At 38.5% G+C, this 26070-nt stretch overlaps 1 protein-coding gene across 2 annotated transcripts in view; it reads right to left on the bottom strand.

Moving 5' to 3' along the window:
* Positions 1-26070, bottom strand: part of USP32 (ubiquitin specific peptidase 32) — a 306890-nt gene that overhangs the window by 103517 nt on the left and 177303 nt on the right. For both annotated transcript variants that reach the window (XM_077482139.1, XM_077482141.1), the window contains exons 6-12: positions 21478-21609; positions 19464-19571; positions 17863-17978; positions 16220-16282; positions 11636-11719; positions 4441-4502; positions 4259-4361 (exon numbers count right to left, since the gene is read on the bottom strand). In XM_077482139.1, the coding sequence (XP_077338265.1) occupies positions 4259-4361; positions 4441-4502; positions 11636-11719; positions 16220-16282; positions 17863-17978; positions 19464-19571; positions 21478-21609 (668 nt within the window). The remainder of the gene's footprint in view (positions 1-4258; positions 4362-4440; positions 4503-11635; positions 11720-16219; positions 16283-17862; positions 17979-19463; positions 19572-21477; positions 21610-26070) is intronic.

The following is a 26070-nucleotide window of genomic DNA, read 5'->3' as shown; positions in this document are numbered from 1 at the left end:
TCACTGCTAGTGTATGGCCAGAGTTGGGGGGGCACCAGAGATGCTCCATTCCTGAGTGTCTCTGGCACCCCCGCACCTCTGGCCACATGCAGTACTGCACACCCCAGTGGCTTGAGTCCTGCTTGTCCTGCGAGACAACACTGGCAAATTGAGTTAGGATTTATAAAAAATAAAATAAAAAATAAAAAACACAAACAGTTTGTATTGCGAAATGCTTGTAAAATGCGTTACTCGCACTCTGAGGTTTTACTGTGTTCTGCTTAATGGGTGACTTCAGTTCACCATCTCTGTGACTATTTAATTTGTAGAAGTCATTATACCTGTACAGGTGACCATACAGTAGGATTTTGTCACTGCAAACTGGATATTTTGGGCTTCCCTAAAGCTGTCCTAAGGATGGAACTTTATACAAAGTGTAGAAGATACATTTACTGCCTTTTTATTGCATGCTATAATCACAGTACTGCTGAAAGTTGCAGGATTAAAAAAAAATCCCAAAAAAAAACAAACAAAATGTGGAAAAATGTATGCTCTGGCTAGGTCAAAAAGGTAACAAAAAGACTGGAATGCTGAATAGTCCAGACCTTGCCAAGTATTCCTTTATGAGATATGCATGACCTGAAAGACTTACATTTGTGATATCTAGAGATATATCCAGGAGTTAGCTTTGCTAATCTTGCATCCAGGGTAATAACTGAGAAGATGGTGGACATACCATAGGATATAGGTTATTGTCTATGTACTTTGAGTAACCATTATGTAGTCTTTTTAAATGCAGTTTAGTATGTATGTATTTCCACAGGAAAAAATATCTGCTTAGAATTACGCAGATGTTTCAACCTTGAGGCTAGTGATGAAGCACATGTCAGAGTGATGACACTGGAAATAAACTCTTCTACACTAATCTGTCACAACACATTTTCACTTGGCTATCTAGCTAGCCAAGCATTTCCCCTAATTAGGTCATAATTTAACATTTTGAGGAATCCAAGAGGCTGCTCACTTTTAAACATTAAGCATGCAAATATATGAAGACAGTACCATACTAGTTACAAAACTTGCTGATGCAACCCTATAGTGCAGCTTACTTTGCATACGACGCCTTTATAACCAGATTAGGTAACAAATTACATGAAATGTTTAGAGCTTTTAATGCTAAAATGTCAATGAATATAGAAAATAATCACTCCCCTTTAAATAATCACATTTTGTTGCTTTGCAGTCTGAAATGTACCACATTTTGCCTTAATTACATCCTTTAGTCTGTTGGAATATGTCTCTACTACATCTTCTTTCCAGAACTGCTCAAGTTCAGTTAAATTTGATGGTGACCGTCTGTGGACTGTCTTCAAGTCATTCCACATACTTTCAATGTGGTTTAAGTCTTAAAGTAGATGTTAACCCACTCATCTTTTCTAAACTACTACAATATTGGTTATCTAGAAGGATATACATGCCTCCTACATGTATACTTATCTGTCAAATATTTCCCCTCTGTCTGCTATGAGACCCTAAAAACTGCAGATTTTGTGGGTGGGTCTGTTTTCCAGGGCTCAGTGGGTCGAGTCGTGATGTCAGTAGACTCCCCGCCCATCTCTACACTCCCCTTGTCAACATGCATTTTCTCCTGTGTATTTATTACACTGAACTTCTGCTATGACCTCTAACATCTAGTCAAAACCCAGAAAAGTCCCCACATGACTTCAGCATAACAAATCATGCTGAGGTGTGGTACAGCCAATCCTTGCAGAGCTGCTGAAAAAAGGAGTGGGGGTGGAAATTAAAAAATAATGCATGTCTTAGGCTAGTGCACGAGATATGTAAATCACCTGTCAATCACAGCAAGGGGGAAGAGCGGACAAAGATTTCACAGTTTATCCGTTTTATTTCACTGAAAAAGATATGAAGATCGCTCAGAGCTGAATTAACTCTGTGGCAAGACTGGGCACAGCTGATCTGAAATCCCATACTCTATATTGTGCCACACAAAAAAAAAATTGGGGTTTACATCCACTTTAAGCTGTCACAATTTTTTTTTAAATGTGGTCAAGTGGGGCTCCACTCACCCAGCCGCATTGCTGATTGACAGGGCCCTGGGCATGGTCCGGTGGCCTTTGCAGCGGTTGGCTTGGAGATTTCAATGAACTACCATGGTGCTGTGGAGCGTTGTGGTAGTTTATTCATGCTTTCCATCAGATTGTATCTACTTACAAGTATGGGATGTACAGGCAAGCAGATACATTGGCTCTGCTGGAGACCTGCATGGTGCACAAAGCTTTACAGGCTCCAAATAAATAATGTAAATTTTTTAACCTGCAAAAATGTGCATTTATTATTTCTTTGCAAAAAGTGAACTTATCCTTTAATACCAGTTTTACAAAGCGACAGTTTCCCCCCTAACTAGAGAATTCTCTAAATCGCTGGCAGTTAGCACCTTTACCATAGGAATTAGTGGCTTCATGGGTGAAGCACAAGGCACTTGAAATAAAACCTGTGAAAAGGTGTGACTGACCACTTCACCCCCTTAATGACCAGGCCATATTTTGCGATACGGCATTGAGTCGCTTGAACCGACAATGGTCGTGCAACATTGTACACAAACAAAATGTATGCCCTTTTTTTCCCTCACAAATAGAGCTTTCTTTTGGTGGCATTTGATCACCTCTGCGATTTTTATTTTATGTGCTTTAAACCAAAAAAGAGCATCAATTTAAAAAAACAAACAAAAAAAACACACACTTTTACTTTGTGCTATAATACATATACAAAAAAAAAAAAAAGTAAAAAAAAAAAAAGTAAAAAAAAAAAAATGAATTTATTCATCAGTTTAGGCCAATATGTATTCTGCTAAATATTTGTGAGAAAAAAATCCCAATAAGCGTATATTGATTGGTTTGCGCAAAAGTTATAACTTCTACAAAATAGGGTATAGATTTAGGGACTTTTAATTATTTTTTATTATTTTCACTGGTAATGGCAGCGATCTGCGATTTTTGGAGGGACTCTGACATTGTGGTGGACCAATCTGACACTTTTTGGGGACCAGTGACACCAATACAGTGATCAGTGCTAAAAAAAATAAATAAAAATAAAAAATGTATAAATGACACTGGCGGGGAAGGGGTTAACAATAGGGGCTATCCAAGGGACCACTGTGTTCCCTCAGTGTGTGCTCTAACTGTTGGGGGGATGGGCTTACTGGGACAACACAGAGATTGCTGTTCCTGATCACTAGGAACAGCCAATCTCAGTGTTGTCCCCTGTCAGTACGAGGATCCGCCTTGTTTACAAGTTCTGCCTTTCTGTGGAGTGATCACGGGTGGCCAGTGGACATCGAGTGTTCATGTCCACAGTATCTCATGCATGTTGTTTCACGCAGCTGGGTCGCCCTGCCGCAGTATATGCGTGGTGGGTGGTTAAACATACAATGTTAATAAATGAATAGCATAAATTTCCAATACATTAATGGATTCAGTATTTCATGTAAAGAAAGCAAAAGCTGCATCAAATCTAACTAATCATCATTGAAAATTCTACAGAAAAGCAAATTTCAATATATTCCATACAAACTGGCAGCTTTCTACAGCCAAGAAAACAAAGCGGCGTTCCACCCATCTAAAAGTCAGCAGCTAAATAAAAAGTGTAGCTGCTGACTTAATAATCGGACACTCACCTGTCTCACAGTCCAGCGATGGGGGCAAACGAAGCCCCACTCTTCTCCTTGGCACCGGCATTGTGCCTGTGGGCGCCCAGCTGTGGATTCACAGCTGGGCACGCACTGCAGAATGTGTGGACCATGGTGCATGCTGTGATTGGCCTGGCAATCTTCTGGGACCTGTGACATGTCCCAGAAGATTGCACGGAGGTAGGGGGGAAAGGTGAACTTCTTTCAGGCTCCGTGAAAGCCCCGGGAGGAAGTGGAAGCTGGATGCCTCTAAAAAGAGGTTATCCCCCCCACCCCCCAAAAAAAAATTACATGCCAAATGTGCATATTTCCCCAAGTTTTATCCCTTAAAGCACACTGCAAGTACAGAAAACAGAAATCTATCATCGTCTTCCCCCTTCTCATCAGCATAACCCCTCTTTGTGTACAAACAAAAAGAACACAAACTTATCAGCTCGCAAGAATGCAACAGGTATTTTGCACTTATTGAATATATTTAACCAAAAACTTTCAATAATATATTTTACAGACTTTTGGTAGAAAATAAGCAAATTTCATTGTTAGGGTCTATATATACTTAAATGCAGCACTTACATATTTAACATATTCCTTCCACTGTTGCCACCACTGTACGGAAATAAGAAACCAGTTATGTCCAAATTGGAGGCCATGCCGACTCTCCCGTTCCAACCAACCCCTGCAAACCAAAATATAAATACTGTTAAGTACCGTTTAACAATAGGTGAAAAAAAAGGGGGTTATTAATAAGGGTATACCTGATGATCTGCCCTTCTTCTTCTGGGGTAGCCGGCCTTAATCCCAAAACTATGTGGCAAACCTATAAGGTAATAATAGAAATTTAAGCACACCCCTCATATTAGGCGAATGCTTATCTTATCTCAAAGCCAACAAAAAAAAAACGCTATTGAACAATTTTTAATTACCTTGAAAAATTACGCTGGACTTAAAAATAAATCATGACATAGACCCACATTTGTATTGTGGGGGTACTTTAAGTGCATATTGCAGAGACTGCAAAAAGGGTGGTAACAGTGTCTCTAAATAACATCAAAAAATGTACATGTATGAACAGGGCAGCAAGCAAAAGAATCTCAGATTGTAAACAACAAAAATTGTAACAGCATATAAACTTTATATCAGCTACTACATACTAGTGTGAGAGAACCTATATGTGGAAGTTTCAGTTGATTAAAAAAAAAATAATAATAAAAAAAAAATCAACCCTTACTTTCACCCTACTTGCCCCATATAGACCGGACAGAATAACCTTCAGAAAAGACACTGGGCTCAACAGGAGAAAAATGAAAAATAAGCATCCTAAAAGGCAATTGCTCCTGGCATATGTAGCATTGTTTTACAGTTCTCATCACTTCAAAATCTCTCCAGGTGTATAGCTACCTTAAAAAAAAAAGTTTTTCCTTTAAAAGATTTTTTTTTAACCTTATACTTGGTCTATCCACCACAAGCAGTTCTATAATCTACACACGTCTCTCTGGGTTCCACAACCATGGAAATAACACCACTGTGTTATTAGGAAAACAATTTAATATTAAGGCTTTTGAATCAAGCATTGCCCTTCCCACCATTTCTGAGGAAATAGCGATTTCTACTAAATATAGTTACTTCAAATTCTCATACCGATCAGTGATATATAAAAACAAATCAGTGCAAGCGAGCAATAGAAAATCCTCTATAGGGCAGGGATAACTTATTTTCTTCAACCGCTGGTACAGCTTTCTTTCTATACAATGACTGCCTTACTGCTTTTTCCATAGCATTTTGCTTAACAGCAGTGGACTGGCATCAGCAAAGAGCTACTCACGTTATATAAAGCTGACTTATCCTTTTCCAGGCACCATAAAAGCTTGTATAGAACAGATGCTCAGCTTCTTGGATCATTTGACACTGACAAAGACATATATAAACCAAACCGTTCACAGCATGATAAGCAGCTTCTCTGTACATGGTAGCATTTAAGCTTTGAGCGTCTACGAGACGCTCTTAAAATCAAGCGTCGGACTCCTTTGGGGGACGCATAACAAGAGATCAGGTTTCCTAAAGCATGTTACAAAAGAATGATGGAAGTACGATGGCAAATGATACCCGAACAAATATAAATGATGTCCAATAGGTTTTACAATTGCTTAGCTCTTATTTGCAATCAAATAGTCCTAACAGTCCACTGCACCTAATTTTTTTTTTTTTTTGGTGTTTTGCAGGTAAACTTGAATATCATTTCATTAGTGAGATAATCTTTTCAGTTTCCAATAATTCCACCTGCAGCTGTCAGCGTTGGGTATGTCGTTCTTGCCTGTTGGTCCCTGATATATTAAGAAAGTCCCAGAGATATAAAAGAAGCCAGTGGGTAAATTTACTCAACAGCATGTTATTTTTTTATTAGGAGGCCTGATACTGATAAAATCATATGAAGAATTAAAAATAAATAAATACTTAGCAAGTATTTTAAAGCCTTTCTCTGAGCTGGTAATACAGCATTGATTTATATTTTATTGTTTTTGTTTGTTTTTTTTTTTCAAAGGAGAGTGTTTGTATTTGAAAATTAGTTTTTCTTTGTCCCCTTTAGGGCCGGTTCACACTGCGGGCGATGCGAGGCGACACGACTTGCCTCGCCTCGATCTGACAAGGGCCCCCCCGTTCTGTACAATGGAACCGTTCTGAGAGGAGCGACTCGAGTCGCTCCGACTCAGAAAAAAGGTTCCTGTACTACTTTTGGGCGATCTCGGGGCGACTTGCATTGACTTCTATACAGAAGTCATTTGCAAATCGCCGCTGAGGTCGCGGCAGGTCGCGGCAGGTCGCGGCGAGGCAAGTCGGTGTCGCCTCGCATCGCCCGCAGTGTGAACCGGCCCTTAGGGAGACTTACCCCCTTTATTTGAACTGTTTACCAGTATTATCAAAAGAAAATCCCAAATTTTGGGTTGACATCAGAACAGGAATACAGTAAGAGGGGAAATCTTTCCAACAAGTGCATTACTTCTGGTGACACCCCAGGATTCCCTCACTTTGAAAGGATATCAACGCACTTTCTGTTTTTACTGAAAGAGCAAATAAGAGACCCAGAGGTAGATCATAGTGGCATACGTCATATCTGGTTTCCTTATCGCATCACACCCGACTTTTGGAATGCATGAGTGGTGTTGCTGGAAGATTATTACAGTTGTACTAAATGTGTTGGTTCCAGTTAGGCACCCACAGTACGCGAGTAGCATTTTTGAACACTGCCTGCATCCTTTTTACAATAAACCTACTACACTAAGATCTACCTCTGGGTCTCTCATTTTCTCTTTCAGTGAATGAGAGCTTATATCAGTGAGACCTCCTTAGCTGGGAGACAGTGGAATCCTTATGGTGAAAATTTGAAAAAAAACTGACACAAGGATTACCCTATAAGATGAGTGGGCTGTTTTGAGTGCACACTTCCCCTGGGCACGTGGATTATTATTACATATTTTTCACAAAGGCACTGTGAATTGGGACTGTTTTTATCACTTTATACAATATGGACTTTAAAGTATTAGTATAGTTTCCAAAAAATATATATTTTTTAAAGATCAACCATGCACCGTATTTTTCACTCCATAAGACGCAATTTTCCCCCCAAAAAAGGGGGGAAATGTCCGTGCGTCTTATGGAGCAAATATTGACCAGACCCCACCCCCCCCCAAACCAGATACAAGCTATCTGCCTGGCTCTGTCCCTCCGGAGTGTGTTAAGCTCACCTGTGATTGCCGCTGCACAGCTGCTTGTATGGACCCAGACACCTACCACCTGTCTGTCTCTGTTCCTCTGCTCCGGACTGCATAGCACTGTCCCTCCCCCTCTCTCCTCCCTGACCATTGGGAACAGAGTGTGCCTTCCCTGAGCTGATCCTGGAGTATTTGGGTCCTCCAAAAACTCCCCCCTTGTTTAACATCTGAGAGTTTGAGGGTGGGAACCACCTTCACACCCTCCGTGAACATCTCACTGTCTCTACACAGGATCAGGGTCGTGACCGCCATTTATCCCCCCGGGACTGCAGAGAATGATATCCTAGCCGTGAGTTACTGGGATTCCCAAGCTTCTCTCCAATTGATAATCTGGATAATGTTTGTGAAAGGATACATTTTATTAAAGCTTGATGCTTTTTACTTTCATTTTCTGGTTTATTGACAAAATACTGGACCGGCGCTCCTTGTGTTGTTTTTTTCATTGGGTTGGCAGATCCTATGTAAGTTCACCACATTGATTGATTGACACTCTGCAATACTCATTTTTTCCCCCATATCTACATTGAGACTGTTTGGTTCAGAATGTTTTTTCTTGTTTTGCTCCTCTAAAACCTAGGTACGTCTTATGGAGCGAAAAATACGGTATAAAATATTGATATTGAGTTATGTTGATGTGCCTGCCTTTGCATTTTTAATAGTAGCATGTAATTACTGGGATTGGAAATCACAGCAATCACATGCTACAGAGCCACTTGTATTGACTCGGTACAATGTATACGTGATCTGAGCCATCGGACACTAGCTCTGTTACAAGCCATTAAAAAGCACAATAGCTGCCCTAAGGCTGCTTCTACATCTGTGTTTGTAAATGACAGTTGGTAAATAACAGTCCACCATTCCGCCATTTATAAATTCACCACAGTAGAAAAGTGATTATACAGAGAGGCTGAAACTGGGGCAGACGGAATAGACAGAGCTATGTAGAAAAAATTGCAATGAGGCTGAAAGATGTGTCACTTTGATATTTGGATAAATAAAAGTGGGCAAAAAGTCCAAAAACATTCTTGTAAGTGAACGGAGTCACTGGAAAAGTCTATTTGAAGTTAAATCCCACAAAACAGGGGTGTTTGTGTGCACGTGTAAATTAATTACATTGTGGTTATACTGTTCAAAATTCTCCAGGACTAAAGAACTGCTTTAAAGCCTATATGCAATCAAGAGATGGAGAATGAGATGCAGCAGATAAATGGCTAACGTTTTTCATATTGTATTTTTGTCAAGTGAAAAAAGTGTCAACGAATAATAACTGATTTTTCATGCTGGGAAATATAATTGCAGTTGTTAATTGATCGCTCCCTAATCAGCACAAAGACATGCATTGTAGTACACCAATTTTAGTACACTCGAGCACCCAACAGAGAGAAGAAAAGAGCTTTATACGTCATCCATCCTCCTACAGAACACATAACATTTCTAATACAAGAGTAATCAACATCTCACACCTGCTCCTAGAAACTGGAAGGGTTATCAAATGACACAGAGATGTAATGTTTATGGATCCAGACCACTCCGAAACATACACACAAGTAAAACAAAGTGCTAATACAATGACATATTACAAATCAAATGAAATACTGTTAACTCTTTGACAGCAAGATTTTATGCTAGAGGAATTAACTGGGCAATGTCATTTTAAACTCAATCTAACATTTTGCTCAGTGTCTGGTAACCTTTAATTTACAGATTTAGCATGTTCTTCAAAACATATTCCTAAGACTTTTTTTTTTAATGGAAAAGCATCTGAATAAAACAGGTTAATATTAAAATATTTTCAATTCTGGGTTAATTAGATCTGCTGGATAGTATAGAAGACACAAAAAAGAACGATTTCAAGGCCTGTGTCGATGGGCTTTTGTTCACACAAGGCAGGTTTTGGATTCCCATACACCTCCACTCCATTTCATATTCCTTATTAAGGTTGGCCTCACAAATATCTAATAAAGCTTCTCATATATAGGTTATTCTACTAACTTTCAGCTGACTCATGTCATTGGAATGTGATTGTAAGCAGATTTCATGGACATGCTAGTGCCCTTTCCTTCGTGAACTTGCTATTTTTCTTAGAAGGTATTTTGCTCTGAAGGTGGGCTTGACCATTTCCTACATACAAGACCTATATACCCTAGCTAGAACTTGTAGGGTTAGTTTCATGCCAGAGCTTGCAAATTAAGCATGCGTCTGAACCTGGTTGGCCATGTTTAATAACAGCAAACAGGACTCCATGGCGGAAACAGCATCGTTAGTTAAGTATTATTGTTATAATTTCTTTATCTTTAGCTGTCATTACCTTTAATAAATGTTATATTTGTAAGTATTTGTGTGATTTCTCTATGCACATATCGAGAACAACCCAAAAAACGTGACAAAACAAATGTCGTTGGTATCCAAATCTTTACCCATCGTTATTAATTCTATGGCTAGTTTAATGTCACCGCAATGTTTTGATACTATTTCTTGAAAGGGTTGATGGTTTTTCCTACATAAGTCAAGGAACAGGGATATTTGAGTTAAGATAATCTTTAATCAAGAATCTTTGCCAGTGTACTATATATACTATAATCAAGAATCTTTTGCCAGTGTATGGGTTATGAAAAACCCTTTCCAGGGATAAGAGCAGTAGCGATGTTAGCTGGATCAGCCTTATACCCAATAATTGCAGAGTGATTTATTTTTGGAATATACCATGCAAATTGGCTATTTAATCACTGGTGCCAGTGCCATGTTGGCTAGGAGGACATCATAATTTTTTTATTTATTTTTTGATCGATCCAGATATGGAGGAGGTGTATCTCGTAATAAAATGGGTCAATTAAATGTGTTCTCATCAGGAGGTTTGGAATATAAAGTAGTATGGAGCTGTTCATCTCTAGCCAGCACTCTAACATACAAGTCTCTAACAATCACAAAGGGAATATCAGTGTAGAATATGCGGACCCACATGAATACTTCCTGGTACATATAAAGTGTATGTATAGTGGCTCTGGTGGGCTTTTGCTTGGATATTGCCATAAGCCTGTCCTTTATATTGGTTTGTAAGTATATTTGCCTAATTTCCTTTTTTAAATAAATGGCATATAAAGATAATGCCCTTTCTCTGTTCTTTTACACATCTCTTCTCTAGGGCCTGTTCAGATGACATCAACGAACTCTGTCCACAGTTTCACATAGTTAAAGTACTAGGAAGGGAAAATATATATCTTGTCTATATAACCCACATAAGCTTAGTTGTAAGAGGTAGCTGCTGAACTGCCCATAGCTGATCCCTTATTCCGTAAGTAATATTGTTTAACAAATATGAAGGAATTAATAGTCAATATTTAGACATAATTTTTTTAGATCATTAGCATTTATCTTATTGTGTGCAGCCTTTTTTGCTATTACCTATTCATTTTGTGTACAATGCCCATAACACATATTCATGTACTTTATTTGGATTTGTTTCCTTTTGGACTTTTACTCCTTTTTCTCCCAGCTGATTGCATTTAATATGCCCTCCATTTGTGAGGCACCTGCATGGGAGTTTCTGGAAAGTAAACACTGTTACCGATTTTTAGAATACCCCATACACATCGCGATTTTTATGTGTGCTGTGTTCTGCACGTGTACCAATCGCACAATGTGCATGTGCCAACTGAGTGACTTGTTGGCGTGATTGCCCATACCATTCCTGCTGATAGCCGGCCACTGAGCCACAGATTTGCTAAGCAATGATAATGCCTCTGCCAAGTTTTTGGTTTACTTTGCCACCCACATGGCATTTCCAGGTTTGTTTTGTATATATATATATATATATATATATATATATATATATATATATATATATATATATATATATATATATATATGGAATAATTCTTGGTATATACTGAACGTTTTGAATGGAGTATTGAAGTGTTTTTAGGTGGGATTATGTATTAGGGTACCCTTCAGAATGAATGGCACTGCATTGCATCAGTGAACAAAACTTGCAGTGCAAATGGAGTCTTACAGGTCGCATACCAGTTATCAGATACTAGCTAAACAGTTAACAATTAACAGACATGTTTAAGGCGAACTTCGTTGAAACATGTTTCTCCGTTGTGGTATTTAAAAAAAATTTTGTCAGGCATAGCTTACCTTATATTAGGAGTGCAAAAATTATCTATCAATTTGTATCACTTACCTGAAAGAGCAAGTTTAAAAACTCATTGGCAAGTGCACTTTTAACGCTCCAAATCTGGTAGTCTTCTAGTGTAAGATGTCCACTCTGCAGAAGAGGAAATAAAAAATAAAAAAGCATGACTTTCAAAGCATTTCATTATAGTGAATGCATAGTCTTAGCCCCACCATAACCCCCTCAACATGCAGTTAAATAAAAAAATAAAATAAAAAAAAAGGCACATCCAGATAAGCGCCTCCATTTCTCCAGTAAGCACACAAGAAGCTTGCACTACCTGCCACCTGGAGAGCTCTAGCTGTTACTCAGAAGGAGAAGTGCCAGGCCTCTTAAGACAGACACAGAGACTCTCTTTCACAGATCATAGTCAATCTCTACAGCCTGCTGCCTGTACCCTGAGGCACTGCCGGGGATTTAATTACAAAATTTCATGAAGAACTTTCAATTTAAGCTTAAGAGACTGTGGACTGTATCTTGCTGCTTTTCGCTTAAGCTTTTATCATGCTTTAAAACTTAAAAAGTAAAATGTCCGTTATGCCAGCCCCAAACCCTATGGCCAACAAATCTGACCTCAGATCATAGCCTCTATTTCCCACAGCCTGAAAACCTACAACTAGTTCTCCAATTACATTGTTTCTCTCTTAAGCTGGCCATAGATTATACAATTTTCCTGTTAAATTTCCTTTACATTTACCATCAACTATGTAGTGCAAGGACCTGCCTGACTGCATAAAAATGTAAAGTGTTTAGGTTTGACTTCATATTATATATGGTTTTGGTAAAGCTAAAGGAAATTGTATAATGTATGGCCAGCCTTAGCCAGCTGAATGTCATCACCGTGTCTGCACTAATCAGCATTTTTTTGGGCATCAAACAAATTAGGTCAGGAATTAAGAAATGGGGAGCCTAGGCTTGGAGAGAACATGTGGGACCTTCACTAAAGTTTAAATTGTATTTCATTTCCACTTTTAACTAGTAAAACAGCCTCCCTTGAAGTAGAATTCCAGGCTAAACACAACTAGTCTTAAAAATGCTCCCTCTTCCCACTCCTAGCTGAAAATGCTCACTAACCTGTAGAAACACGATGTACATACATTTTCAGCCTGCTTTGGTCACGTGATCTGGCTCCTGCGTCATTGGTTAACTGACAACGGATGGACCATAGGAGCCTATGGGTGCATCACTACTCCCAGGCATTTCCAACCATTGTCAAGGGCTCTCTCCTGCAGATGCCACTTGTGGCCACAGGGACCACATGACCTTACGGGAGCGGGCTAAAAATAGGTAAGTATATATATATTTCTTATACAGATTAGTCAGAATAACCTTTAGGAGAAAGGGTGGGGGGAATGTTTAAGAGAAGTTAGGTTTAGCTTGGAATTGTACTTTAAAGTTTTAATTTTCCATCCAAGTAAGTAGACAAAGTGTGGGTCAAAAGTTAATTTCCAGCAAACTATAAGGTAGAACACAAAGCTTCTGAAATTAAAAACACTGTAAAGCTCAACACCAGATTCATTCCCTCAGGCAGTTATAATGCAACTCTATTGCATGCAGCCATGCGATATCCAAAATGTAATAAGATTTGCAGAGAAAGAAGAACATTTATTTAGACTTTAAATGCAAGTTAATTTAAATCTGTGTCTAAAAAGGCTAATATTTTTAAACTATAAATATCACACAAAGTCATAAAAAGTAAATGCCACAAATTTGTTTTGATGTTTTCAGAACATTTTAACAGTCAAAACGTGAAAATAAATAGAAGAGTGTGGCTACAACAACATTGTAACGTTTTTAAAAAAAGGTGAAGGTAGCCAGGAGATTAATGGACACCCTCCTCAATGATTGAAAGAAAAAGAAAGAAATACGCAATCAGCAAAACTTAAAGTGGTTGTAAACCCTTACAAACCACTTTGACCTACAGGTTAAGCCTAGATTAAGGCTTACCTGTAGGTCCAAGAAATATCTCCCAAACCTATACGGTTTAGGAGATATTTGCCCGAAGACGGGCCCCGCTGTCTACGGCGCATGCGCCGTAGACAGCGGTGCGCAGGCGCACTGAGCGCACTGAGCGTGGCATTCTCGATAACGAAGATGCCACGCTTCTCAGCTCCCGTGCGCATGCGCGGGAGTGACGTCATCACGGCTTCGCTGAATGACAGCTGCGGAGCTGCGAGACCCACAGAGAAGATGGATGCGCCGGACTACAGGGGACAGCAGTGACTTCGCTGGCTCCTGTGTCAGGTAAGTGACACATAATGGGCTACTATGCGATGCATAGTAGTCCATTATGCTTTGCCTTTGCAGGGAATGAAAGAGGAAGTAAACTCACCAGGGTTTACTTCCTCTTTAAGGCAGCAATAGACAGAATCTCGACCGATTCAGAGGGCACAGCCAAGATTTGAACCAGGCGGATTGTACCCAAGTTGATCGATCAATCAACCTGAGTATAACCAGCCAGTCAGATTCTTCATTCGATTATTGCCAGTAGTTGGTCAGTGAGAAGTTAGAAAGAACAGTGGAACTTCCCCTTTTGGGTGAAATTCCGCTTTAAATAGAAAAAGGTAAACCTCCACATTTACTACCACTTCTAATCCATTAATCTAGAATCAGGTGTTTCATATTATAATTAGCGTCACTGATAAGAATTTACTTAGGGATTATGCAGAAAAATTTTATGGTTTTGGGATTACTTTGCTGGTTCGGGGCTTTGGCAGTTTACAGCCATCGAGTCAACTATGAATTCTGCATCAGATCAAAGTATTCTTGGTGAAAATGTAGGTAATCTGTCCAAAAGTTGAAGCTGAACCAGATGATCTTTCACCAGGATAATGATTTAACCACTTAAGGACAGAGCCTCTTTGCCTCTTTTTGAGATGTGTTGTTTACAAGTTAAAAACAGGTTTTCTGCTGGAAAATTACTTAGAAACCCCAAACATTGTACTTTTTTTTTCTAACACCCTAGAGAATAAAATGGCGGTCATTGCAATACTTTCAGTCACACAATATTTGCGCAGCAATCTTACAAGCGCACTTTTTTGGAAAAAAATACACTTTTTTAAATTAAAAGAATAAGACACAGTAAAGTTAGCCCATTTTTTTTTATATTGTGAAAGATAACGTTATGCCGAGTTAATTGATACCCAATGTGTCGTGCTTCAAAATTGCGCCCGCTCGTGGAATGCCGATAAATTTTCCCTTAAAAAGCTCCATAGGCGACATTTTAAAAAACGTTACAGGTTGCATGTTTTGAGTTATAGAGGTCTATGGCTAGAATTATTGCTCTCGCTCTACTGATCGCGGCGATACCTCACATGTGTGGTTTGAACACCATTTTCATATGCGGGCGCTACTCATGTGTGCCTTCGATTCTGCGCACGAGCTCGGCGGGACGGGGCGCGTATAAAAAATATTTTTTTATTATTTGTTTTACTTTTATTTTTATACGGTTTTTAAAAAAAAAGAAAAATAATGTGTCACTTTTATTCCTATTACAAGGAATGTAAACATCCCTTGTAATAGAAAAAAAGCATGACAGGACCTTTTTTTTTATCCAAAGAAAGGTTTATTGAGTAAACAAACTGATTCAAGCTTCAACAATACACAGTTACATTGCATATTTTGTAAATTCTCACTACAAATTGGTAGTAGTTCCAAGTGAGGCCCGTCACAATCAATTCCTGCCCTCTACTGACAGGACCTCTTAAATATGAGATCTGGGGTAAAAGAAGCCTCAGATGTCAGATTTACACTAAAATGCAATAAATAAATATTAATAAAATACATTTTTTTTCTTTTAAATGTCCCTTTAAGAGCTATGGGCGGAAGTGGCGTTTTGACATTGCTTCCGCCCTGCAATGTTATGGAGATGGGTAGGAGGCATCTTCCCCCCACTTGTCTCCATGCCCAGCAAGGGTGAAGATCTGCTCACCTCCGCTGCTGCCGATGGCTTCAGTAAGCGGCGGAGGGCACCGGAGCATGGTGGGAGGGAGGGGGGCCCCTCTCCCGCTGTGGATAAAAGTGATCTCTCAGCAATTCTGCCAAAGAAGAGGATACCGGGGTAAGGGCAGCTAGCTGCTGCCATAACAACGATATTCCTCTTCAAAAATAAGGACTTATAATATCGGCATGCGGTGGGCCCAGAAGCGGTTAAAGCAAATCCACCAAGGAATAGCTAAAAAACAAAAATGAAAGGGTTATGGACTGGCCTAGTCGGAGCCCTGATTTGAATCCAATTGAAACGTTGTCTGGGAATTTGATATGGGCAGATTATGCAAGTGAACCCACAAATACCTTTCATGTAAAGGAATTTTGCAGGAGTGATCGAACATTATAGTAAGTTGATGTTATAGACTGGTAGCCAGCTATACAAAATACTTACAAGAAGTACATTTCTTCCTCAGAGAAGGTAGGTAGGTAATACTAGCTTCTGAGGCCAAGGATGAACTTACTGTACTTTTACCACAGTACACTATTATTACATCAACTATGAAACGCAAAGAGCAGTACAACAACCACATTATAGTTTACATTTTATTGCATATACCATGTAATATACAGTAAATATTTTAATAAAATTATATATGGTATTACCTTCGTTGTGTCATGTGTTTTTAATATATGGTCTATAAGATCTGAAAGATTCAAGTTTAATTCCTATAAATAAGAAAAGAAAAAAAACAACATTGACTTGAGAAAAACATGAAAAATACTAGATATTTTTACATTTGCAAATATCAGTTTAAAGTATTTTACACATGCATGTTTAGTGATACTATCTGCTTTTGTACTGGTCAAATACCCACAATTAAATAAGTACAGCTATCTATTAAAAATGTAAAGTGTATGTAAAGACAGTTTTTAGAAACTAATTTCAATCATATACAATTTCAGTTGTTCGTAACTGTGTCACACCAAAGAGTGATAAATATGCAAAATCTTCATCCAGTGGCAACATCTGTACAAATATCTCTATGTACAAGTGTCTCATTGTTTAAAACATTTGTTCAGATGTTCCTACTTAATGGATAATATATTTGTCACTGTGTGATGTGACACAATTGCTAACTGTATATGCTTGTAGACTTTCAGAAACCTTTACTGTAAACATTTAAATGAGGACATGGCTGTTATTTTGGGACACCTGGGACCTTGTAACACTAGCGAGTCACATGACACTGGGGAGGGAAAATGGCTAATTGGGCCCAATTTGGACATTTTCACTTAGGGGTGTACTCACTTTTTTTTGCCAGCGATTTAGACATTAATGGCTGTGAGTAATTTGAAGGGACAGCAAATTGACACTGTTATACAAGCTGTACACTCACTACTTTACATTGTAGAAAAGTGTCATTTCTTCAGTGTTGTCACATGAAAAGACATAATAAAATATTTACAAAAATGTGAGGGGTGTACTCACTTTTGTGAGATTTATCACGTTTCAATAATATTGTCTGGAAATATTTTTTTGTTTCAGAACCTAAAAATTGCAGATAATCTCACCAAAGTAGCATTTGTGCAGTTTGGAATAAAATCTTGCCTGGTCAGGCAAGTGGCATAGAATTATAATTTATTGTTTTAATAATCCATCACAAAAAATACATTCCAGCAATTTTATCCAGGTCTCACTGTGGATCAGTTCAAATGACTAATCTGCTATCACATATGACTTCACATACCAAAAACCCAACTACAGCATAGATTAAAGTATGAAAGGCAAAACTTTTAGTTTTGGATAGAGTGGAGAGGGATTAGAAGACCTGTCAGGTATTATTGCTGTCTATGCCCCCATTAAGGATATTCGCCCTCTCTATTTGTCCTGTTTACCATTATCATTGAAAGTGAACGCAAAAGAAAATCCCACATTTTGGGTTGTCCCCAAAAAAGTATTAGAGGGAAATTCTTCAGATGAGAACACTAGGCAGAGGAATTCCCCTGATTTGCAGGGATTTCCTCTCACTTCCGGTTTGGCTATGGGACAAGAATTGAAGGTGAATCTCCACGATGGGAGATAGATGGCAAAAAAAAAAAAAAAATGAAAGGAGTTATAACCCTTCGTTACTTTATGCACAATGAAAAAAAAATGTTTCCTATAGTTCTACTTTAATGCGGTGTAAAGCTTATTTATATAATGTGCCGATTTTTCACACTAGGAACAACCCATTGAAAAAATATAACCCGCCACATGAGTTTATAGGTATTTATAACAAAAAAAAAAAAAAAAAAAAAGCTCTTACAGGTACGGCATCAATGCGGTTGTCCTTCCACACCTCTAGTAGTGCAAGAACCATTTCTTCCAGTTCAGTGCGAGACAGAACACCATCACGATCAACATCAAATACCTTGAAACAAACTACATAATAGAAAAGAACAAGCATACTATTAGATATGACCAGAGTAGCAAAGATCTCCTACATAGGCAGCATTGTCTCTTTTACGTATATGGACTACTACAACGATCTCTGACCACTACACTCTACATTAGGTACAGGTTGTCAAGCCAAGCCTTGCTTCCAAAAATTGAACACACTGTTGGGTTGATTTACTAAAACAGGAGTGTGCAAAATCTGGTGCAGTTCTGCATATAAAAGCAATCAGCCTCCAGTTTACTTTTTGTCAAATAATAATTGAACAAGCTGAAGTTAGAAGCCGATTGGCTACCATGTACAGCTGCACCAGATTTTGCACGTTCTAGTTTTAGTAAATCGACTCCAATGTGCTGCTTAACTTCTTGAAAACAACATTTCATTACACGTAATGTCTCTGGAGAGACTTCAGTGACTAAAGTAGAGGCAGGAATAATTTCAATATGAATGGACTGTTAGGTATATAAGAAATTGCAAAAGAAATCCATATAGACTTCAGAAAGGCACATAATGCAGAGTTGGAAAATCATGCATGAGAAAAGAACAGGCCAAGGAACAGGTGTTGCCAGAAATTAGCAGTAACCACATGATTTTTCACAATGGGGTGGCTTGATGTAATAGAGCAATGATAAGATGTAGTGAAAAACTCCTGGACAAACAAATGCATTCCTTTCATGGATTTCCACAAGTTTGACAGGAATAAGGTTATGGCTTAAAACATTTACACCCCCATTCACACTTGTGCGACTTGTCATGTGACTTTGGACATCAAAGTCATATGACAAGTCGTACCCCATGTTTTCCAATGATAAGCATTCATATATGTACAACTGCACTACCTTCATGCAACCTGCAGACAATAGACTTTGTTAACCCTCAAAAGTTGCATGAAAGTCATACCTGAATGTTTTGCATGCAACAGTGGGGTCTGACTTTGCAGAGGGACAACAGGTCACATCCATATCCAAAGTTGCACCAAATTTACATCTAAGTTGCGTCAAACTCACAGGACTTTACAGTGGTACAGGTATGAATGAAACCTTATAGTATTATGTGTGCTAATCAAAATAAACTCCACATTTAAAAGTTTTTAAAGGAAAAAAAATAGCGTGCATGATATGCTACAAAGAATAAAGCAATGAGTTGAAGATCATGATTTGTTCCACAAACAAAACGAAACATTAAAGCACGTATTAAGAAAGCTTAGAGAAAATTTTACATTTTCTATAGATGTTAACAAGATTTTTAGCTTCCATTATCTTTTCAGGAACGAGTTCGATAATGAGTGTAAAAAGATGGTAGAGCATGTACAACATAAAAACTGATCACAAATTTATACTCAATAATGAGAAAAATAAATCAACTACTTAAATCGGGAGCCATGGAGTACATTAGGCAGAGGTGACCATTAACTTTGCCAGATAATACTCTCTCTTTTGTCTGTAGGGAGTTGTGCTCAAACTGATAATTACATTTTTGTCTCTCTGCTAAGGGTCCCCGGCAGCAAGCAGACAGCCCACAAGAAATTTCCTTGAAGTCTATGTGGTTGTCACGGTTCTCATCAAATGCATTAAATAATCCTGTAAAAAAAAAGAAAAAAAAAAAAAAGAGAAATAATTAAACATGGACAAGAAATCTAGCTGAACCAAAATTAAACTGACTTTTGTTACAGAAACGTAAAATCGGATTTTTAAGGTGCATGGCCTCAATATTAGCACAAGCCATGAAAAGAGCTGTACAATTTTTATTCAGCATAAAAGTGTTAGTACTTGCTGCATAGCTGGAAGATTGGTGGAAAACTGTAGTTCAAGATTTCTAAATGTAAAATAAGGCACCTGAGGAAAAATAATCCCTTGTCTGAGTACAACATTGGGGGTACAGTGTTGGTCAGCATTACAGAGGGAAAAGATTTGGAGGTACTTATTTTAAATGGTTAGTATCTGGGGAAGTAGCAGTCAAGAGATTACTGCTAAAGCATCTCCTGTCTGAATAGCACAGACACGTCCAGGTTTCTCTCTGTCTTGCACTGTTCCCAAGTGCCCCCGCCATGCGTGAGATTTACACGTCTTTGTCGGCTCCTCTCCTGCAGTTAAGTTTAACCACTTAAGCCCCGGAGGATTTGGCTGGTCAAAGACCAGAGCACTTTTTGGGATTCGGCACTGCGACAATTGCACGGTCATGCGACCTGGCTCCCAAACAAAATTGACGTCCTTTTTTCCCACAAATAGAGCTTTCTTTTGGTGGCATTTGATCACCTCTGCAGTTTTTATTTTTTGCACTATAAACAAAAAAAGAGCGTCAATTTTGAAAAAAGAAAAAGCATTATTTTTTACTCTTTGCTATAATAAATAACCCCAAAAAATATATAAAAACCAGTTTTCCCCAGTTTAGACCGATACGTATTCTTCTACATATTTTTGGTAAAAAAAAAATTTAAAAAAATCTCAATAAGCGTATATTGGTTGGTTTGCGCAAAAGTTATTGCATCTACAAAATAGGGGATAGTTTTATGGCATTTTTATTTTTTTACGAGTAATGGCAGCGATCTGCGATTTTTATCATGACTGCGACATGGCAGACAGATCGGACAATTTTGACACATTTTTGGGACCATTCACATTTATACAGCAATCAGTGTGATTTAAATTGCATTGATTACTGTGTAAAAGTGACTGGCAGTGAAGGGGTTAACACTAGGTGGCGCTGTAGGGGTTAAGTGTGTCATAGGGAGTGATTAACTGTGGGGTGGAGGGGCTGTGTGTGACACAACACTGGGAGATGCTTGTTTACATTAGCATCTCTCTGTTCTTCCTCTCCATGAGACGATCGTGGGTGGGATACCGTGGACATCGAGCCCACAGGACCCGCAATCCGACTCACGGCAGTCACGCGCCTGCTATGCAAGACACACGAGATCAAGTAGTATAACATGATTTCGCACAGCGGAGCCAACCTGCCACAGTAAAACTGTGGTGGCTGGTCTGCAAGCGGTTAATGAACTGAAAGCTCTCCACCCTGAGCTCATCTCTCTGTTACTCTCTCCTATAAGCACATTAACCAAAACACAGCTGACTCTTTGCAATGCTCCTCTCCCACTGCAGTCTGAATTCTGCTGTACAGGGAATGCAAGAGTCTGATACCAAAGTCAAATTTAGGGAATGACACTGCTCATATGTAATAAAAAAAATATACAATTATGCCCTTTATATTTCCCTGAAGCTTTAAAAAACTCTCACATTTGCATAATGTTCTCCCTGTGCCTGTGTGGGTTTCCTCCGGGTACGCTGGTTTAATCCAACACTCCTAAGACATGCTGGTAGGTTAATCGGCTCCACTCTAAATTGGCCCTATGTATGGATGTGAGTTAGGGACCTTAGATTGTAAGCTCCCTAGAGGGCAGGGACTGATGTGAATATACAGTATATGTAAAGCGCTGAGTAAATTGCAGACACTATATAAGTATCTGTATTAAATAAAATAAAATACCTTCACTTAAAGACTGGTGAATTGGAGGCGATATCAAGGGAACAAATGTTTCCAGATCAAATCTTCCAGTCCGTGACTGAGCCTTCAATAGCCAATATCTTTTCTCCAGATCAATAATATCCGATTCTTCCACTGTCAAAGAAAAAATGGCACATATTAATTAGGACAAATTGATACAAATTCATAGAAGCAGTTGCCTGCATTTCACATTTACTTACTATACACTTTGGCATAAGCCCTGAAGACATATTGCCACCTTGTAACAGTGCTCTCTTCTATACCATACCTACCATATGTATAAGGCATATTTTTCACACCATGTAAAGAACAAGGACACAAACTTACAATAACAGACTTATTTACACGAACATTATGAAACCAGCAATAGAAGAACATAGAATGCAAAATACAGTGGAAAAAAAGGGCAGGGGGCATTTAGTCTACTTTTACAACATAGATGATTAAAATATTTTAAGTACACCATTAAACATATAAAAAAAAAAAAAAAAAAAATTATTATTATTAATATATATATATATATATATATATATATATATATATATATATATATATATATATATATATATATATATATATATATACATATATATGACGTGATCAGGACAACAAACCGGATGCCCCCTGTGGGGTCGTGCAGCGATCGTAGGTACTATGCGTCAATCTGACACACTGCAACTCCGATCGTGGTATGGAGCCACGTGATCAGCTGTGACCAATCACAGCTGATCATCGCGTGAACCAGGAAGTGTCGGTAAATGACTTTCCTCGGTTCACCCTGACAGGGAGAGTCGATCTGCATCTCTCCCTGTCAGAGAGAGGGTCTGTGCTGATAATCAGCACATTGATTATCAGTGCAGCCCCCATCAGATGTGCCCATCAGCTGCCAATCAGTGTCCATCACCTGCCAGCCTGTGCCCCATAATAAACACCTGTCAGTGCCCACAAAAGTGCCAATCAGCGCCCCATCAGTAATGCCTGTCAGTGCCCTTCAGATTCCCCTCAGTAGCTCCTCATAAGTGCTGCCTATCCAGTGACACCTATCTGTGCCGATCAGTGCCGCCTACCAGTGCCCATCAGTTTATAGTTTGGGTACAGTGTTGCATGCCTGCGCAATTGTCATTCAAAGTGCAACAGCGCTGAAAATTGTCTTGGACAGGAAAGGGGAACATGCCTGGTATTGATGTGGTTAAAGGTGTACAGTGTCCTAAGTATTGTGAAATGCTGTATCTGTTACTACATTTTGTGAAAATAAACAGTTACTTCCGAAAAAAAAAAAAAAAAAAAAAAAAAAAAAGTACATGGCTACAGCCATTCTTATCATGCATTAATGCATGCTAGTACAGATTAAACCATCTTAAATGGGTTTCATCACTCATGTGAACCATCACATCTGTACAATTTAACAGAATACCTATATAGAGCAAATATTTGCAAATTATTTACATCCACGTGAGCCAAATTTAGGAGCTCTGAGTAGGTTAGATGCACACTCCATAAGAGCATGGATTTGATGCCCCTATATAAGCAAGGTCAAAAAGTAATTAAAACAGCAAGAATATCTAAAAAAAAAATCCATACACAGGGACAGAAAATGAAAGATGATCTCCCCACATGTTAATGGACATGCACACAAAATACATATAATGAAATTAAAATTCACATAAAAAAGGGTGTTTGTAAACATTTTGCATGAATGATTCTGTTAATCACTTTTGAAATGCTGCACAAAGCAAATCTCTCATTTATTCTTTAAGCTGGCCATAGATGGTTTGAATCTTTGCTGGTTCAGCAGAGACCGGCTGTGATTCAAACCATCTATGGGCAGGCTGATTGTACCCAAATAGCTCCATCGCTCGATTGGGTACAACCAGCAGTCAAATTTTTAGCATGCAATTATTGTCTGAGGCTATAGCCACTAACAATAAAGTTATGTGTAATAAAATGGAATGACAAAGGGAAAACGTATTTAACACGCTAACTGAAATGTATTTAATACGTCATACAAAATCCTTTGTTGGTACTGACAGCTTCTAGATGCCTCATGTGTGGAGAAACTAGTTGCATGCATTGCTCGGGTATGATTTTGGCCCATTCTTCCACAGTCTTAAAATGTTAAAGGTTCTGTGGGCCCCTTCTATAGACTCTGATCTTTAGTTCTTTCCATAGATTTTTTATTAGATTCAAGTCAGGTGATTGACTGGGTCAATCTAATAGCTTTATTTTCTCTTTGAAACCAAATGACTTTGTGTTTGGGAGCATTGTCTTGCTGAAGTGTCCACCCTCATTTCATCATCCTGGTAAATGGCAGCAGATTTTTATGAAGAATATCTTGGTACATTTTTCCATTCATCATTCTTTCAATAAAAATGTTTGCCAGTACTGTATGCTGAAAAAACAGCCCCACACCATGATGTCCTCACCTCCAAACTTCACTGTTGGTATGGAGGTGTTTTTGGGGTGATGTGCAGTGCCATTTAACTTTCAAACATGGTGTGCATTATGGCATCCAAAGAGTTCAATTTTGGTCTCATCTGACCAGACTATATTCTCCCAGTATGTCATAGGCTTGTCTGAATGTTGTGCAGTAAACTTTAACCGAGCTTCAGCATGCTTTTTCTTCAGCTATGGAGTCTTGCATGCTGAGCCTGCATACAGGACATGATGGTTGAGTGCATTAATTCCTTTGTAACAATTGTACCTGCTAATTCCGGGTCTTTCTGAAGCCCTCCACAAGTGGTCCTTGGCTCTTGAACAACTCTTCTGATAACTCTTTTCACTCCTCTGTCATCTTGCGAGTATCACCTGGTCGTGGTCGGTTTATGGTGAAATTATGTACTTTCCACTTCCGGATCATGGCCCCAACAGTGCTCACTGGAACATTCACACGTTTAGAAATCCTTCTGTAACCAATTCCATGAGTATGTTTTGCAGCAATTAGGTTGCAAAGGTCTTGTTGAGAGAGCTCTTTGCTTTTACCCATCATGAGATGTTTCTTGTGTGATACCTTAGTTATGCGACACCTTTTTATAGGCCATCAGTGAAGACTGAACCAGCTGATATTAATTTGCACTGACAAAGGGCAGGATTGCTTTCTACTGATAGATTTCAGCTGGTGTCATGGCTTTCCAGGCCTTTTTGCACCTCCCTTTCTTAATGTGTTCAATACGTTTTCCCTATGTCATTCCATTTTATGACACAGAACTTAAATTCTGAACTTATTTGTTTTGGTTTCTTTGTATGTACGGATGCATGGGTTGTAACAGACATGTGGCAAAAATTGCATGTCAATAGCACCTTTAGACATATATTTACCTAGAAGAATGGCAACGTGACCAACACTTATTTTATCTTCTGAATAGTCCAAGACCCAAAACTGAAGATTGTGGCTTCATTACCTGACTGTGCAATTTCAAGAAACGCCCTGCAAAGCAACCTCACCCACTAACAAAGCTGATGATTCTAGCTCATCTGTAGATAACGATTACAGCAATAAAATTCAATCTTCTACACTGATTGCGATCCACGATTTAAAACAACTTGTTAAAATACGTTAAACCAATTTTTTATTTAGATAAACAATCATCAACATATCCAAAAAGTAAAAAATACATATAAATACAAAAGGACCTTTTCATAGGCAACTAACTATTCATCAAAGTGCTCAAGCGGCCCCCACTTGCAACAATAGAGCAATTGGTGGGATTATAAATTACTGAATTAGGTGTTCATTTACCCATGAAATTAAAAGAGTTCAGACTAAACACTTAGGCCTTACTAGGGGAAGATTACATTCTCAATTAACAAAATGCAGATCAAGACATGCACTGTCCTCTGCAATGATTTCCAATGTTAATTTGCCTGTAAAGTCATTGTGGTTTCTTGCTGCATCTCGGCATCGGTCTGTGCTCTAATGTACAATGATATACCTAGCTGGAAAATCCATACACATTGATAAAATGTAATGCAATGGCCGTTCCCCTCTAAATGCTAAACTGTAAATTGCTGGGATTTGAAAACAAATTGCTTCAGCACTGTGCATTGCTCTAGGTGACTAAAGATGGATGCATTTACAAATACTTCTTGTACTGTGAAAAATCAAATACAAGCAGAAACTTTGAAAATAAAACAATTTATTCTAGCAGACTTTGAAAAGGACCAATTTAAAGGGTAGGTGCACATCAAAATAATAAATCCCATCTTCCTCATTGACTTTGCGGTTTTAAAATGAATGTCAGGCCATAAAAAAGGTTTATTTTCTTCTTTTAGATATGGACAAACTGGGGAAGGATTAGAACCCCTGTCAGTTTTTTTAAAACCAGGAGCTCTATTAAGCTGGCCATACACTAAACAGCCTCTGTGCAATTTAATTTAGTGTTACCAGTAATATGAGGTCAAACCTACACAATCCATTCAATTAAGCCTCATGCACACTGGGCATAAAAAATGCTGCTTATACAAGCTCTTTATGTTTTTTTTTCAGCCCCTTGCAACTCTTTGTTAGCCTATGTGTCCATGCATTTACAGCAGTGTTTTTCAACCCTTTTTTCTATCAAGGCACCCTTTAGAAATGTG

The sequence above is a fragment of the Lithobates pipiens genome, unplaced genomic scaffold, assembly GCF_037356315.1.
Source record: "Lithobates pipiens isolate NorthernLeopardFrog02 unplaced genomic scaffold, aLitPip1_a1.2 Scaffold_16, whole genome shotgun sequence".
NCBI classification, from domain to species: Eukaryota; Metazoa; Chordata; class Amphibia; order Anura; family Ranidae; genus Lithobates; species Lithobates pipiens.
The sequence above is the reverse complement of the archived record's forward strand: the minus strand, read 5'-3'. Positions and strand labels throughout refer to the sequence as shown.